The following is an 18,223-nucleotide window of genomic DNA, read 5'->3' on the forward strand; positions in this document are numbered from 1 at the left end:
AGAACTTTCTCTGACAACCCCAACCTTTCCTGCATTTAATTGTCAACTTCCAGATCAGAGTTCCTTAAAAATGCTACTACTGGGGGCAGCTAGAGCACCAGCCCTGGAGCCAGGAGGACCTGAGTTCAAATCCGGCCTCAGACACTTAATAATTACTTAGCTGTGTGACCTTGGGCAAGTCACTTAACCCCACTGCCTTGCAAAAAATTCTACTATTGCCATTTTGCTTTGATTTACAGATATATGTATATATTTGTACATATATATATATATATACACACACACATATATATATATATATATATATATATATATATATATATATATACACATATATAAAGTGCCCTGACATCCAGAAGCTAATTTTCCTGTATGTTTTGCTTCTCTTATTAGAATATAAGCTCCTTGAGGGCAGGGACTTAATTTTGTATTTGTATCCTGTGTTTTGCCTGCAATTAGGACATCTGGATATTGGATAGTAGTGCCTCAGTTATGGTCTCAATCCACCCCTTTCAGCAATTTTTTAAAGTTTTTTTCAAGGCAAATGGGGTTAAGTGGCTTGCCCAAGGCCACACAGCTAGGCAATTATTAAGTGTCTGAGGCCGGATTTGAACTCAGGTACTCCTGACTCCAGGGCTGGTGCTCTACCCACTGCACCACCGAGCCACCCCTCAGCAATTTTTTTATATACTTGATTTTCCTGAAGTGAGAATATACATGCTTTCTTCAATCATTGATTCAATAAAGACATGAAGCAGAGATAGTAATCACAGCTAAGTGGTTAGGTGGGTAGAATGGTGAATCTGGAGTCAAGAAGACCTGAATACAAATCCTACTTCAAGCTTTTACTAGGCATGTGATCCTGAGCAAGTCATTCATCTCTATTGGCCTCTGTTTCCTCAACTGTGAAATGGAAATAACAATAGCACCTGTTTTCCAGCATTGTTGTGAGGGTCAAGTGAGATAATATTTGTCAAGCATTTGACACATAGCAAGTGTTAGTTGTTTAATTAGTTAATAAGAAAGGAATATGAGAAGAAATAAGATCTATGGTGTAGTAGAAAGAATACTGAATTAATAATCCTAGCACCAACATTTTAGCTTTCACTGAGTGTCATTTAATCTAGCCTTAATCTTTTCTAGATGAATTTTTTTCAACTATAAAAAAATGAGATTGGTGAATTTTAGATAATCTATAGAGTCTCTTCCAGCTTTGGATACAATTATCAGTCTCTGTTCTCAAGCAACTCACATATACACATAACTACAATTTAAGTATAATGTGATAAGCAGATGAGAAAGGTATATATATTGCTATCCATTTTTCTCTTTCACATTCTTTTTTTCTTGCTTTTTGCAAGGCAGTGGGATTGTGACTTGCCCAAAGTCACACAGCTAGGTAATTAAGCTTCTAAGTTAGATTTGAACTCAGGTCCTCCTGATGGCAGGGCCGGTGCTCTATTCACTGCGCCACCTAGTGGCCCCCCACATACATTTTTACAAAAATAGAGGGGTCTATGGAGTGTTCAAAGAGGACTAGCTCCTCTGGTCTGAGGGTAGCTGAGTCCTTTACAGGGTTCCTTTCCACCTTTGGTATCTACTTGATGCACCTAATTCACACCTGTGGCTCCAAGAAGCTGTAGCATGTGCAGTAGCCACATGGGTTAAATCAGTTCAGGGGTAACAGAGGTCTCTCAAGCATGTGAAGACTTCTCCCACTGGAAGGGGCAGATGAGAACAATTTGTTTCAATCTCCTCTAAAGCAACTGAAGTAAGCTCTGTGGAGAACCCAGAGCTTGACAACACTATTGATGGTTGTCTTGACTACTAGACTTAGGTGGCACTGGAAGAAGGAATGAGTCTGATGACTTTGTGCAACTCTGCCTCACTTAAATCCAAATCACCCACAAGAAAAGATATTAATCTGTGATGTCACTTGTTCTCCTCAAAAATGAAGGACAACAACAACAACAACAAAAATTCATAAATTTCTTTTATTTAAAATAGAAGGCTATTTTATTAAAACAATAAAGGTCAGCTATCTTTTGTGCCATAATGAAAAGACCATTAGACTGTCTCAGGAGTTTCAGTTCCAATTATGAACTATGCAATCATGGACAAATCACATAAACTCTCTGTGTCTTAGTTTCCTCATTTGTGAAATGGGGATAATATTTCTTGTATTATTCACTTCACATTGTGTGAGAGAATTACACAGCTCCTTATTTCCCAACTGCGTATTTCCACTGTCTGTCTCCCATGCCACAATTTTCTCTCTAGTTTATGTCTCCTGGATCCCCTTGCTCTTATCAAGTTTCAACTAAAATTTCTAAGTCCTTTTTTTTAATGTCAATGCCTTCCTTCTAAGATTTTCTCCATTGTCCTGTATTATCTTATTTGTTCACTGTTATTTATATGTCTTCTCTGCCCTTTAGATTGTGAGCAGGAGGGCAGAGATTATGTTTTCTTTTTGGTATCCCCAGAATTTAATGGCATGTAGATACATAGTCAATGCTTGTCTATGTGTGATTTTCCATAAAAGATAATTGTTACAAAGAAGGGCTCACTGAACAGGGGAAGCAGAAGGGAGTAAAATCAGAACTGAATGTGATGTTAAAACAAAAGGTACCAATAAAACTTTGCAAAATTATGTTGCCTTAAGAGTCAATCTTGCTAAGTGGCATGACTTCAAACACACTGAAGTTGGGCTAAGTGTATGGGATGTATATGTGTTTATCCACACATATATGTATGTATTCCTTTAGTTCAATTAACTAGTTATATCCCAGGGTCAATTAAGCTTCATGCAGACTTGGGCCTGTATTTTGTAGTGTGACCAAACAGACAAGGATAGGAGCACCAAATATTTTTCAGTAGTTTCTTTCAGGACATTGTCTAAGAATTTCCAGCTCTAGCTACCCACCTTATCATTCCCCCTCTCCCTCCAAGGGCAGCTTGCCCATAGCATAGTCTTTGTTCATTATCCTTACAAACTCCTCCATTTGAATTCTTGCTTTTTAAAATGTTTTTTAAAGTGTTTTAACACTTACAATCTATATAAGAGTTTGGGTCTATAGTATCTTTTAATGCCTAACCTCCCATACCAGATATCTTCCCCACTCTTGCCTCTAAAATCAAGATTTCTCCTGTGGTCTCTACCTGGTTCCAGCTTAACCCAGCACTACTTGGCACAGTCTTTAAGGAAAGAAAATGACAATGATGTCTAATATTGTTATCTCCTAAAAGGTGCAATTTGCTGAGGCTTATGATTCTCTACTTCCCTAACAGTTGGTGACAAGCAAGTATTTTTATGAATTCTATAGATCACTGTGGAAGCTGGAAAAGGATTCAGATATATCTAACAAAACCTCACCTCCAAAGGGAAACTAGAATCTCTTGGCACTGCCATCTAATCTGCCCTATTTTATTGTTCCCAGAAAACTCTGAGCCTCAGAACTGAACCTCACAGACTGAGCTTTCCAAAAATGTGTTCATACTTCTTGCTAATGCAGTACTTGGAAAAAGGAAGCCCTGTATAACCTGTGATTGCTGAAACTCCCAACCTAAAGGAAAGTATCCAGTAGAGGAACTGAGAAAGGAGAAAGTGAAAATAGATTTATTTCGAAGGAAATCATAATCTATAAAATAGAAATGGAAAGAAAAGGTGGCAGGGAATGATTTCAAAAGTTTGGCTGCAATATCAGTTTGAAACCACATCGAATTTCACCTTGATAGAAATGAACTTAGGGCTTCCTGGAGAGATTGAAAGCACTGTCCTCTGTCATACACATCTGGGAAGAGTACAACTTCTTCCAGGGTATATCTTGGGGTAGTCCAAATCAAAGTAAAATTGTGATCTTGCTGAACACATTGGTCCTTCCCCTGAAATAAATTATTTTTCTTCTGGCCCTTCTTTTGAAAGGAGAAAAATGTAGAAGACATGCAGGTAAGCTCCTCCCCAGTCCATCTCAATTCCCTCACCCCTTGGTCCACTGGGAACTCCTGGAGAGTAAGCAGGAACATTGGGTTCTGCAAGGAACAAGACAGAGACACTGAGCAGCTCAAACAGCATGAGGACTTGGAGAGGACTGAACACCCGCAGGCTTGGCCCCTGCAGGGAACTACATGCACCGAGAAGCCAGCACCAGCTGGAGATGCTGAAATTGCTACAGAAACACAGCGGAAAGAAAACTAGAACACCCCCCAAGACGTAGAGACAACAGTGGGCCAGATGGGAAGAAAGTGGGTTGGAGGGAAGTACACCTATTGTGGACCTAGAGAGAAGCAAGGAGGCAATGGTTGACCTCAACCAGAGGCTAAGGGGTAAGGGTGTGTTGTGTGTGTTAGTTGGGGAGAGGGGCAAGGAAAGATTAGCAAAAGGAGAGGCCACGAAATCACATGCACTGGCCAGCAAGAAAAACATAGAACTTCCAAATGAACGATCCTGCCTTTCATCCTTAGTGCCAAGTGGACCCTGAAGGTTCTGGGAGGGAAGTCGACACTAATAACCAAACTCGAAAAGTAGGACCCACTAATAGGGAATGATCTTTTACCTCTCAATTAATTCCCAGTCATATGGGGTAAGATTATAAATGGAAAGGAATGCATTAAGTTACAAAAGTTGGGAACATTTCTTTGCCTGCCTCTAGGCTCCAATCGAAGTCCATTTGGCTCTCCTTTGTCTTCTCTAGACTCCGCTTGAGGGAAACATGCCCATAAACTAGAGGTCCTCAGGCCTCTCAATCTCCAATTCAGAACTGCCTATCTAGTTTCCCCTGGGTGCTTTTGCTTTGTCCGTTCCTCTTTGGCTCACTCAGCATCTCTGCCTTACTGGCTTTAACTGGCTCAGCATTCCACATGATTCTCCCTCAGGGGCTCTGTGCAAAGGCCTCTATCCAGGGCTGCGGGAAGACGAGTATCTCCCAGGCAGACCCGGTTCTCTCTCACATCCAGAAGCAGCCCCAAGAGTCCCCTCGCTTGGAACGAAGGGAGGAAGCAGGAATGGCTTACTGGCCTGAAAAAGGGGAAGGAACAGAAAGCAGTAAAGAAGGCAGGAAGCAGAAAGAAAGGGATGGAGAGGTAGCATGTTAGGGAAAGACGTCTGTTTGTCCGTCCTTCAGTCTTCCGAGGCTGTCGGTTGCTGGGGGATGGAATAACGTTAGAAAGGAGGATTGATTCTTTTGGGTAGCTTCCCTTGCATTTTCTGGAAAAACAACAGCATAAGAAGTATATTTTGATGGGTTCATTTTGTCCCCTGGGAGCAAAGAGAACAAGACTTCTGGTGGCTTTAAAAAAAAACGCCAAACAGGAATATTGTTTTATATTTTGTATCACTGGCTCACAAATCAGCGTCTTCCCAAACACTAGGAACTGAGACGATTAGTCATCTTTGCAGCCTAGGACCTCAGAATAAAATTGTCCTGGAGGCGTCCTTGATTCCCCCCCCCCCCCACACCTTTAGATCTGGCCCTTCAATTTATGACCCTTCTGGAGTCTCTTCTGGGTTTAGATTCACGGATAGAAAGACAATCTAGAAGACTCGAACCTTGGTGGTTTCCAAGGAGATTCAACGGGATCAGATTTTTGGCAACTGTGGTTAGATGCTGAAGTCTAGGATTCCCCCTAAAAAGCATTCATATTCTGGGAGGGAAGGTGACCGTGCGTGCTTGAGAGCCAGTGCGACATAGCCCCAAATGCCCGCGCCTGAAAGAACCAAGACGAGCAGATCCCGCTGGTCAGTCCCCAGGGAATCTCCCCAGCATCTCCCCGTAGCAGGAGGAGTTTGAGGAAAGGAGATGCTAGAGGGATAGATGGGGCTCGGGGCCACTGAAGCAACCGCCGTCTAGGCAACAGGTGGTGGGGAACTATCAGTTGCTAGAGATTCCCGCCATTGCCGGCTTTTTTTGGTCGCTGCTTCTGCTTAAAAAACAAAAAATAAAAACGAAAACATAAAACAATATGATGAGATCTGATTTTTAAATTTCAGGTCCTAGTAAATTGTAGGGTACAATCAACAAACATGTATTAAAGCACTTACTAGTTGCTAGATAACTGTGCCGGGTTCTAGATGGACAAATACAAAAGAAGGAATCCACATCCTCTCATCCCTAATCCTGCTAGTTCATAGCAGCTCGTTTTCTGGAAATACCACATTCTGTGCGGTGGACAACCCCGTACCTCCCCTTTCTCACTTTTAATGTTTGCGATCTCTCTCTAAAATCAGACGCTCTGGGAGGAAAAAAAAATCCACAACCCAACAACAACAATTTCCAAACCTCTCTCACCTACTCTTTGCATCCAAACCAAAGCTAGCTGTTGTGCAGCCAGCTCATTCCCAGCCTGGGGCTGCGGATGCAGTTGTCAGCTCTAACTTTAGTGGAAGAGTAAGAGCACATCAGAGCGATTCCTAGATGGTCTCTGGTCATCCAGTTGGGTGTGAAAGGTTTCCCACCGCGCGGGGAGATCAGGGAGCCACACAGTAGGAGAAAAGCTATCCGGCAAGAAGTTATCCAGCTTGCTTTCCAGTGAATTAATTTGCCTTATTCCAGAGCCCACCAACCGGGAAGGAGTCGCAGCCCTGAGGCAGACCTCGAGGGCCAGTCCTACACCGAGTGAGCCTCAAGGCACCGCTCTGTCTACCCCCACAGTCTTCAATCGACGCCTGCTATTTTACGGGAAGGAGAGTGTGTACTAGGCGTCAAAAACTCTGGCGCTGCGACTTGAGAGGCGATGGCAGCACAGAAGTGTGTTTGAAGGCTGCCTTGGGAGGGCATAAAGGCAGTACTCTTTACATGGAAAACTTTGCAACCACTCGAACGCCTCCGGCGTTGAGGCCTGGGCAGGGGATCCCAGTCCTATACTTACTTCTCCATCCCCCCCTCCCCGACCCCACTGACTTTTATACTCTGAAGAGCCGGGAAATCCGCAACATGACAGGAACCAGCGACAGGTGTGTGTGATTGTGTGTGTGTGTGTGTGTGTGTGTGTGTGTGTGTGTGTGTGTGTGTGTTTTGTGGCAGGGGAGAAAAGGAGAGTTTCTCATTATAAATGTCAGTTCTCTCAACCCCAATACCTTTTCATTTTTAAGGGTGTCCATTCTTGTCCAGGCAAAGGGATTGTTTCCTAAGATCTAGAATAAAAGGTGTCCAGAGAACTGAATTCCAAAATGCAGCTCTAGCCGCCTCCCCTCCCAACTCCTCTCTTCCCAACACAGGTACATAGAGAAGTCCTTAAGACGGAAAATAGTGTGGGTAGGATTGCCAAAACTTCGTGGAGGACTAGAGTAAATCTTATAGACCTATTGAATTTTAAAAAAAATTATTTAATATATTATTATTAAGTGATTTTAGAAACAGTGGAGTTCTTTCAACGAAATTTGTAAGAAATCCCTCAGTTTCTCCCAGGGAAACACTATTTTACTTAGTTTATAGTGAGGTTCGTGCCCACGATATTTATTCATTTTTTTAAGCTGAGAGGAGGGAAGGCAAAGTAGAGAAGGGGCTGCTTCTATCGAATCCTGGACTTAACAAATCAAACTTTGCTTTTGTTTTTTATACAATCAGTTCTGTCACTGATTTTTTTTTAACCATCCCTATCACCATCGTCTCTATCATGCATTTCATATACCACGTTACCGTTTAGAAAGTGCCTACTCCAACTTCCCAAAAGGAATAACAGTATTTTAGATGAGGATAACACTTTTTCTATAAGTAGATCCCCCCCCCCCATCTCTTGCCTCCCTCTTCCCCCTACCACTGACTTTTAAAAATACCCTTGCCCCGAACCACAATCTCCCCTTTAATTTCCTCTCTCTCTCCCTCTCCTTTTTTTTTTCTCTTCGTCTCTCTCTGGGTCTCTGTCTCTGTCTCTCTGCCTTTTTTTCGGTCTCTGCTTTCTCTCAGAGTCCCTGTCTGTCTCAGTCTCTCACACCCGCACACGTTCTCTCAATAAACATGCATCGCAAAAGCAACCTTCGCGAATTTCTCTCGAAATGAATTTCTATGTCTGATCATAAAAGACCCCAGGGGCAATGGCGAGAGTTAACAGTCTCTCATCCCTTGGAAGCTTAGCTGGAGAGATTTTCCTCGGTTCTCTCCTGCAACCTGCATCAGATTTTCAAGTTCGCTTGTACGTAGCAAAATAAAGGACGAGTCAATCGACAGGACCTGTCACAACCACCTGACCCAACTTCGGCAAGCCTTCAAGGCCCGGGCGACCACCAGCAAAAACCAACCGACCAAACAAACAAACCAACAACAGCAACAAGTCAGTCCGAGTGTCATTCTCTCTCTCTCTCTCTCTCTCTCTCTCTCTCTCTCTCTCTCTCTCTCTCTCGCCTGCACTCTGGAGACACTCAGTTAATGAGGGGTGGGAGTTTATCAGTTTGATTAAGGGTACGGGCCTCCTTGACCCATAAGATTCTAGCAGCCTTCAGATCTTCGATTCTATATTCACCAATTCACATCTCAGCTCCCATCCTTGTCTCGCATGCACAAACTCTCTTAAATCGTCTGGGGGCGAGATGAGCTTGGAAGTTGCTTGTTCTGTTCCCCACATCTTCCCACAAGGGGGATTTAAACGCCAAACCAAACAAATCCGGACCAGCCACCTAGGCTCCGCTCTGCTCTAGCTCCCCACTGAGGCTCTTCCTTCCTCCGAGACTTCTCTCTGCACCGTTATCCCTTAGACCCCAAGAACTTATACATCTCTCCATCTTCTCCCCCGGAGCCCTCCCTTTTCTTAGATGCCTCAGCAGCAGGTAGTGCTTTTCTTGAAACCTCACTCCCTTGCCCTGGAACCCCCTGATCCCTGCAGAAGCTCTGGATGGAGATTCCCCCCCCCCCCCACCGCCGCTGCCTGCGTGGGTGGGATAAAGTGGGGAGGAGGTTATTGATTTTATTTTTAATTCTATTTAGTCTTTTTGCTGTTCTCGCACGCGCCTACTTATCCCATGTAATTTGAAGCAAGCTAAATAGTGTCAGTATCTCCTGCGCCGTCTGCAAGGATGTAGAAACCCCCGAAAACTAAACCTTCTCTCCAGCTTCCCGTAGGTCCTGGAAATCTGGTTTTCAGGACAAGCAAGGGTGGGTTGGATGCTACGAATTTTAAGAAACCGGACTAATTCTTTATCGTGAGTCGGATGGCTAAAACGTACTGCTCTTTGCGCGGATCACAACTGGGGCTGCAAAAACAACAACAAAAAAACAACAAAACTCTCTGTCATTTCCGCAAAGAATCTGCAACCCCAGGTTTACCAGTCTGAATCGCTGTCAGGATCTCACGGAAGCTCTATCAGTTTTGGTTCGGTGGCTTCTAACTAAAGCACACAGGACAATCCACAACCATTTTTTAACCTCTCCCCGGGCCTCAGTTTCCCCACCTGGAAAATAAGGGATTGGCTTAGATGGTCTCTTAAGTTTCCTTCCATCTCTACGACTATGACCCCAAGATCTTTGGGTGATGCTCTAAACAACTCCATATCTTCCCACTGAAGTCTTGCTAACTTCCCTCCACCCCAAGAAAAATAATATTGCATTAAAAAAAAAGATAAGTTAGAAACTCTTTAGTACCTTCTTCTATAGTTTCGGTTAAAAAGTCGCTTTGGAAGGCGCGGGTGTGAAACACACACACACACACACACACACACACACACACACACAGACACACAGACAAACACAGATCTCACGTGGTTAAAACTAGAAGGCAGGGGCGGGAGTGCCAGGGAGTGAACGGGGAAAGGGACCGTTCTTTCTTTAAGAGTTGGGGAGGTGGGCAAAAACCGGGCTGCTTATGCAAATGATCCCATAGCCTCGAGGGCCAATTGGGAGCCGGGGAGGGGGCGTGGTTGCCCGCCCGCTGCTTAAAGAAACTTGTTGCAGGGTCCGCGGAGTGGGGATTGCGCTTTGGAACAGTATCGGTGCTGCTTGTGGCTGCTGCTGGCAAGCTCCGGGGTCCTGGGGACCGGCGGCGGCGGCGGCCCTAGCTCCGCAGTCCGGGACGAGGGGCGGCGGGGGTCCTCGGACACCACAGCTGCCGCCCATCGGGGAGGGGGCGCGGACCCGCAGGCTCCAGAACTGCCGGGGGCGAGAGCTCCGGCCGCAGAAGCGCAGGGAGCGGATCCCAGATCCCAGAGCCAGGGGAAGAGAGCCCCGGCCGGCGCGCCCCAGCGGGGTCCGCGGCTCCCGGCCCGGCCCGGCCCCCCCAGGACACGGTCTCTGCCGACCCAGGCGCTGCTCCTGCGCTCGCAGGCCGCTCCAATGCGCCCACCCAAGTGATTTTTTTTTATTTAAAAAAAATCCCTTTTAGTCTTAAAAGAATTCTAAGCCCAAGTTGCAGGATTTGTTTTACTTCGCTCTTTCTTTCCTCTCTGCGTCCCCCCCGCCCTGCTCTTGTCGCCTCCCAAATGCTCAACATGACCGAAGAGCACGAGAAGACCCTGGAGCCGCCCTGCAGCCCCTCGGGCACTACCAGCTCCATGTCGCACGTGGAGGACTCGGATTCGGACACGCCGCTGTCCCCCGCCGGCTCCGAGGGGCTGGGCTGCTCGTCCGGGGCCGGGCCCCGGCAGGCGGGCGGAGGCGCGGCGCTGGGCTCCAAGGTGGACCCGGGCGAAGTGGACGACCGCTTCCCCGCCTGCATCCGCGACGCCGTCTCCCAGGTGCTCAAGGGCTACGACTGGAGTCTGGTGCCCATGCCCGTGCGCGGCAACGGCTCGCTGAAGGCCAAGCCTCACGTCAAGAGACCCATGAATGCCTTCATGGTGTGGGCGCAGGCGGCGCGCAGGAAGCTGGCGGACCAGTACCCGCATCTGCACAACGCCGAGCTCAGCAAGACCCTGGGGAAGCTGTGGCGGTGAGTGCCCTCGGCGAGGTGGGGAGGGGATGCGAGGGCCCCGGACCCGAGGGAGGAGGAGACCGAGGGCCACCAGACACAACAGTCTGTCTGACTGTCTAGAAGGAGGACAGAAATTCAATTAAACAGACGCTCGGTGGAGTTGCTGCTGGGCAAGGTCCTCTCTTGCTGAACCGAGGGAGATGCAGAGATAAAGCAGTAACTGGGTCCTGCCCATCCGGAGATTAGGATCACAGAATTCCCTGCTGTGATCAACTTTAGAGTCAGAGGGGCTTTTAGAGATCGTCTCTTGACCGACTCCTTTCTTTTACAAACGGGAAGAATGAGACCAAAAGAAGTGGACCCGCTCAAGGTCACATATCTAGGAAAACCGCTTTGGGGAAATGTGGACGGTAGAGGTCTTGAAACCTTTCCTCCTTGCCAGTTTTAGAGTTCAATATATAGTTTATAGGTTAAAAAGGGCATGTGAATTTCCCTCCCTCTGGGTGATCGGAAACATTTATTCTCTTTCTTCTCCAGCTTCCCCCAAATGTAACTAGAACTCCCAAAAGACAAATAAGTGATAGTCGATCTGGGAATCTAAAGGGAAACCAACTTGATTCAATGGCTCCCAGAGCACTAGATCTGTGGCACTCTTGTCCACAAAGCCCTCTGGGTGTCCTAGCGCTAAGAGAGTCTGAAAGGATGGTGACCTTTCCACATACACACATTGGCCCCCTCTCCCTCCACCCCCCCCCAACAGTGCTGGAGTGAGTAGTTGTGAGGCTCCTGTAATTAAGGGGGCTTAGAGAGGGAATATTAAGTAAGGTATATGCTCTCTGCGGTTAAGTGAAAGCATCTTTCAAATGGTCCAGAAGAGACAGCGGAGGAAAAACCCTTTATGTCTCTCCCCTAGTTGTGAAGAACTGAGTCTTTATAATTAAAAAACTTCATGGGGAATTGGGGAAGTGAGAGGGGTGAATATAAAGGGTCATCCTTAATTCAAAAGACCCAGAAGAGCAAAAGGAGGCAGAGATAGTGCCCCTTGAAATGTCTGGGCTGTTTTGGATAGGACCACCCCACCGAGTGAACTCTGCCGGGGTGAGGATTTGGCTCCAGCGACTCTATTAACCTAGAGTTTGGACCCTTCTTTTGAACAGAAGGGATACTGTGGTTGAAATCCAAAGAGGAGGAGGGGTGGGGGTTGGGGGGGTAAGGGAACCATTCCAAGAACCAGAGTTCCCTGCTCCCCTGGACAATTTATAGGGTTGGTCTGAGTGGAAAAATACCCTCTGGCAAGACCTGAAGCAGTTCTGTGTTCTTTGGGGGGTCTGAGTATATTTTGACAACATCTCCAGGTATCCAAACACCCTGCTCCCTTGAGAAGCCTGAAGGGCTAAATCTGGTAACTCTCTGAATACATATTCAGGGCTGATACAGCACAAAAACCTCTTCAGTAAATTTCAAGCTAAATTTGGGGGATTGATTTATTACATTTCCCACCAAGCCACCTAACAGACTGGCTTTGTTTCATTTGATCTCCAGGATACCCACTCGGTACCAATTAAATTACATTAAATTAAACTCAACATTTATTAAACGTCCCCTCATGTACAAATCACTAAACTAGGTGCTAGAGAAACAAAGACAGAAGTGAGGCACTGGGGATATATTCAGATACCCCTAAGTAAATATGACTTCTTGACTATCCACAAAGTGATTGAATTGGATCTGTCTCCAGTTTTCCATGATAGATTTGGAAGTTCTGGAGCAGTTTGGTCTTAAAGAGAAAGTTTTTGCTCTCTTTTAGGAAGCTTTCTGGAGTTTCTTTGTGAACTACCCAAATCTACCTTTTAGTAGCACAGCCCAGACTTGGACCTAGTCTTTCTAGCTTAACTTATATTTTACAAATTAGCTCTCATCAGTATTTCAGTTTTTTAAAAAATTTCTCACATTTCCCCACAACAGTAGAAATGAATGAACTTTGGTTGAAGAGGAATGGATATTTTGGAAAGGAAGTCTTGCTATATAGAATTACTGCCCTTCCATTTAGCTCATAAGAATGAGGCTGAATTTCTGTCTTTCTCTTTGAATTTGATTTAAAAAGATAATTGGCATTGTTGCTTCTTATTGTTCTTTCCGCTTGTCTTGAAATCTTTCTATTTGGTGTACACATTTAGATTTTAAAAATTATTGTCAAGAGTTTATGTTCACAAAAATATTCTGACTTGCAATTCTACATTGCAGGAGACGGGTTTCAAAAGCAGTAATTGTAATGGGCATCAGACAATGAGTTCGTCGATGATTGTAACTGATTATTGTCTATCCTTCTGTAGAGCCTGGACAGTTTTGAATGTGTACAATGTATATAGGTATTCAGGATATCATCCATTTTACTCCTTTGACAGCCACCCTGTGGGCCCCAGCATCCCCAGCCTTAGAAAGAAGTAGTTGGTCTGATTCCTAATACGTCCTTCCCAGCACCAAGGTTTCTGTACATTTCAACAGGCTTCACATTTGTAAGTTGAGGAAAAGTTTCTGGAAAGTATTGAGTTGCTTGTTTTACTCTTGTGAGGTTTCTAATTGATGGCTGATCATATTTGCCTTAATATTTCTGCCCTAATTTATAATCAAAGGGCAGCCAGCCCTGCCAGTTCTATTAGTTCCAGTGCATCAGTTCCCAGGAAGTAATACTTTTTGTCTCACGGCATAATGCCTTGACCCCAGATATCCAAAGCAAAGACATTGTCCTCCTATCATCACCATGGGTTTTAGTGGAGCTGTTTATAAAACACATAAGTAGGAAAAATAAGATGAAACATTTGGGTGATTATTTCAGTGCTTATTTCTTTGAAAGCAAGTCAACAAAAACACAAATCAAGCTGAAATGTGAAACTTCAGTAGACTCTCCCAGTTCCCATTTTTACCGTGTGGTAAATGTCTGAATTTACAGCCAGTGGAGAAGAGTACTGCATAAAGACATCACTACTTAGAAATCTCAAGATTTAGAGGACCTTTGTGAGATAGTATCACAGGGAAGACATTTATTTAGATCTTACATTAGGCCCACAGTGACTATTATTCCTAGTAAATAGATTTTCATGAAGTTAAAAGGAAAAGTATGCAAATACCATTATTTGGGAAACGCATGCATATACTTAACTGTCTGCATTACCAACCCCCCCGTTTTATTTTACCCATTTAATTTGAATTTTTGTTTTTATTTTTACAGCTTATTGAGTGAAAACGAGAAACGCCCTTTTGTAGAAGAAGCTGAGAGGCTAAGGGTCCAGCATAAGAAGGATCACCCGGATTATAAGTACCAACCTCGGAGACGGAAAAGCGTAAAAACTGGCCAGAGTGACTCAGATTCAGGAGCTGAACTCAGCCACCATCCAGGGAATCCCATGTATAAGGCTGATTCAGGCCTTGGAGGTTTGGGAGATTCCCACCATCATAATGACCATACAGGTAGGAGACCAGGAAACTCACCAAAGTTATTGGGCCCTGAAGAAATATGAGCCAGGATGTATATCCTCCAGCAGAGGCCCTTTGTAAACTGAAAAGGGAGGGAAGGGAAATTCCACTACAATCTAATATAAGAAATACTAATGCTAAGCCTTAGTAATTTACTACCAGAATAAAGACTCTAGGATGGGAAACAGAATAGGACTAATCAAGGCCCCTGATTGAGGTTAATTCCTAAATTGTGCCTTTTAAGATGGACTGAAAGTTAGTCCGAAAGGTCTTCATAATGGGTCCAATCACAATCATTTCTGATGCTAAAGTAGAGCTCACCATCGGCAACCTTTAAGTGTTGACAGATTCCAATAGAATTGCTAACATCCTGTAACTTCAGACGTGTTTGTTCTTTCTAGTTTTAATCCTGTCTGAAGGATTTTATTTTTTTCTTGATATTTGTATTGCTGGGCTAAGTTTTCAGTAGAACATAGGCAGCAAACCTTTACTGAATCCCTACTATGTGCAAAAATCTCTTGAGAATTGATGGGTATTTTTTGGTTTAAATAAAAAAAATTAAACTATTCTATTGATTAATAAAGAATGGAATTTATACCAATTAGGAATTAAGTTTATAGTTTATCCCTGAAATTTTGGGAACTTAAAAAAATAATAATTTCAAAGGCATTAAGTTGCTAATGTGAATTTTACAAGAATCAGTCAGTTATTAATTTAGAACCAGAAGAGACTTGAGGAACCATCTAAGTCCTTATTTTACATTTAAGGAGGAGAATTAGACCCAGAGATTTATAAGTAAACAGCATAATGTAGTTAATATTTTGCAGAGCCAGGATAAGTCTCTTTCTCCTCTCACTTCATTTGTAGCATTCTTTCCACTGAATTTTTTTTATATTTACTTAAAAAAAATTTTAATGGCAAAACGAATAATCCCCATTTTTTCCTATCCTTCCCTAAAAAAAGACTTTGGTTTCTGAAATTTATTCTCTCTTTTTTTTTAGGGCAGACACATGGACCACCTACTCCACCTACCACACCTAAAACTGACCTACATCATGGCAACAAACAAGAGCTGAAACATGAAGGGCGCCGCCTAGTGGACAGTGGCCGCCAGAACATCGATTTTAGCAATGTGGACATCTCAGAGCTGAGTAGTGAGGTTATCAACAACATGGAAACCTTCGATGTCCATGAGTTTGACCAGTACCTTCCCCTCAATGGCCACTCTGCCATCCCTGCTGACCCTGGGCAGAACTCAACAGCAGGCTCATATGGTGCTTCCTATTCTCATTCAGCACCTGGGAGTGGAGGACCCCAAGTATGGACTCATAAGAGCCCTTCCTCAGCTTCCTCCTCATCCCCTAATGATCAGGGCCAGCAGAGGCCACACATTAAAACCGAGCAGCTGAGCCCCAGTCACTACAGTGACCAGTCCCATGGCTCCCCAACCCACTCTGACTACGGGTCCTACAGTGCCCAGGCCTGTGTGACCACAGCCTCTACAGCCACAGCCGCGAGCTCCTTTTCAAGCTCTCAGTGTGATTACACTGATCTTCAGAGTTCCAATTACTACAATCCCTACTCTGGCTACCCCTCTAGTATTTACCAGTACCCATATTTCCATTCCTCTCGTCGACCCTACGCTACTCCCATCCTCAATGGCTTATCCATTCCCCCAGCCCATAGCCCCACCAGTAACTGGGACCAGCCTGTCTATACAACCCTGACAAGGCCTTAGAGGAAATGACATCAGAATGGAAAGAGGGAACTTTGCAGAGGAAAAGTTAAAAAACAAAAAACAAAAAACAAAGAAATCCCAAACAAAAAAGGAAAAAGAAATCTTTGAGGTCTTCTAAACTATATGCACTATTGAAGGAAAGAAGTAGAGGAATTCCATGCCAGTTTTTGAAGTGCCTGCTGAAATCTGCGGGGAACACTAATTATTTTTTTGACTGCATGTCCCTTTGCTTCTAAATCTCCAAACATCTTTAAATGGACAGAGTTCTATTTTCTTGTTTTTTTTTGTTTTTTGTTTTTTTTAGATGACTGATAATTCCTTTTAAATAAATGAAGGCCAACCATTTGACTCCTCTGTGAGGACTGACAGGAACATGTTAATTTTGCGTTGCATTGAGTGCAAAATACAAACAAATCAGAAGGAAGTGATACAAGACTTTTAGGGTCTACTGCAATCGGAGGTACGGACCAACCTTGAGGACAAGAACTTACTGGGACCAATGAATAAAATTCCAACGATTCCATTTCTTTTTTTTTTTTTTTTTTGAAAGAGTCTTGTGGAAATCCCTAGGAGCAGCTCTGGGGACCAACCATCTCAGTGTCGGGGGTGTTTGCTTTAGTCAGAGTTCTTCTAAACAAGGTTTGGCTGTAATTAACATTTTTTGGGGGGGGAGCTTAAAAGTGTTTGATTTTTTGAAATCTGTTAAATATGTATTTATGTTCTGTATTATTTTGTCTTTAATTAATGAAGTAATTTGTGCAAAAAAAAGTAGAATTAAAAATAATTAAAGACTGGAGACTTAAATAGTGGCGATGGGACAATAAAAAATGGTGTTATGAGTCTATTTTAACCACTGCAGCAGTAGTGTCAAAAGGAATGGAATGAGTTCTAGGTTGTGTAGATGTCATGGAAGTAAAATTGACATCTGGATGGGAGTCAGCTAAGGAATGGGAGTGATGTGGGAAGGAAGTTCACTCAGATGGCTGAAAAAATGACTAATTAAATTCAGTAGTACGGTGAAGGGACAGGTCAAGAAGAGGGTATTGCTTTTGGGGAGGGCCCTTTGTTTTAATTTGGTCATGATGCCATTCACTTTTCAAAGTGTTTAACGAGATTGGAAAGCAAAGGCATCTCTGGATTTTGTAGATGTAAGTACTGCAGCATGTGGCTAGAAATGAGGAATTTAATGAGCAGTTCTCCCACGAGGGCTGGAGATACACTTTAATTTGGGCTTTTAGGGACCAGATGTCACCTGTCGAACTGTGAAACTAAAACCTTCTCCACTAAATTTTTGTAGGTACTTAGTTTTAGACTAATATTTCATTGATATGCTTCTATTTCTTCCATTGTATGCTGAGCATATAATAACCACCTACTTTATGGTAATGTGTGCCTTTAAAACTTTGTAAATCTAAATACATTTGAGAGGTTATCTTCTTTTTACTTTTTCTACTTTTCCTACCTTTTTCTAAGATTATTTTTTTGCCTATTTCCTTCTGGGGGGAAAATGATCGCAAACTCATTTTTATGCAATCTATTTTTCTGTGTAAAGTTTGGAAAGACATTAGCTGTTACTTACCTGCTCTGTTTCACTAGTTTCTGACCAAGCAATGCTAACTTTTGTACAGATCAATTTGATAAAATTAAAAAAATGCTTTTTATCTATCATGTGCTGTCTTTTTGTTGGTGATAGTTTTTTAAGTCCTGCACACTGGAAATAAGGATTGGGACTTAGGATAAGAAATCCTGTTTTTCAAGGGACTTTTGCCCTCGTAATTGCTCTTACAAGCTTCATTCTTTAACCCTTGCAATACCACATAGAAGTAAGTAGGAGACAAGACTGATAGATCCTATTTTCATCTTTCCAAAGATAAACTTGAACATTAGAGAGATTAAGGGACTTGCCCAGATTTCCAACAGCAAGCCAGGGGCCCAGACAGAGCTAGAAATCATGAGTCGTTTCCCACCTCCCCCTCCAGCAACCATCTTGCCAAATTACATTCCCTCCGAATTGAGACCTTTTCTGGAATTAGACATGAATTTATCTTAAGCCAGTTCTGATTTATGAAGCTAATGAGGAATTCTGGAGGTCCTTTCCAGGGATCTTTCCTTTGGAATTTTTTGGATAAATGGAACTCAGTTGCATAGACTCAAAAAGTATATGGCATTCAGAAGTCA

General features: G+C 43.6%; 1 protein-coding gene across 1 annotated transcript; it reads left to right on the plus strand.

Annotated features, from left to right (window-relative positions):
• The first annotated feature begins 10,110 nt into the window (after window positions 1–10,110).
• On the plus strand, window positions 10,111–17,814 carry SOX8 (SRY-box transcription factor 8). The gene is made up of 3 exons (XM_074197129.1): window positions 10,111–10,851; window positions 14,063–14,301; window positions 15,309–17,814. The coding sequence occupies exons 1-3, from the start codon at window positions 10,403–10,405 to the stop codon at window positions 16,043–16,045; spliced, it is 1,425 nt and encodes a 474-aa protein (XP_074053230.1). The 5' UTR covers window positions 10,111–10,402; the 3' UTR covers window positions 16,046–17,814.
• The last annotated feature ends 409 nt before the right edge of the window (window positions 17,815–18,223 follow it).

The sequence above is a fragment of the Macrotis lagotis genome, chromosome 8, assembly GCF_037893015.1.
Source record: "Macrotis lagotis isolate mMagLag1 chromosome 8, bilby.v1.9.chrom.fasta, whole genome shotgun sequence".
In the NCBI taxonomy this organism is placed as follows: Eukaryota; Metazoa; Chordata; class Mammalia; order Peramelemorphia; family Peramelidae; genus Macrotis; species Macrotis lagotis.

Excerpts from the sequence above, each read along its gene's own strand:
- SOX8 (XM_074197129.1), top strand. The coding sequence starts at position 10,403 with ATGCTCAACATGACCGAAGAGCACGAGAAGACCCTGGAGCCGCCCTGC. Across the intron at positions 10,852-14,062 it reads ACCCTGGGGAAGCTGTGGCG|CTTATTGAGTGAAAACGAGA; the intron begins GTGAGTGCCCTC and ends TTATTTTTACAG. Across the intron at positions 14,302-15,308 it reads CCATCATAATGACCATACAG|GGCAGACACATGGACCACCT; the intron begins GTAGGAGACCAG and ends CTTTTTTTTTAG.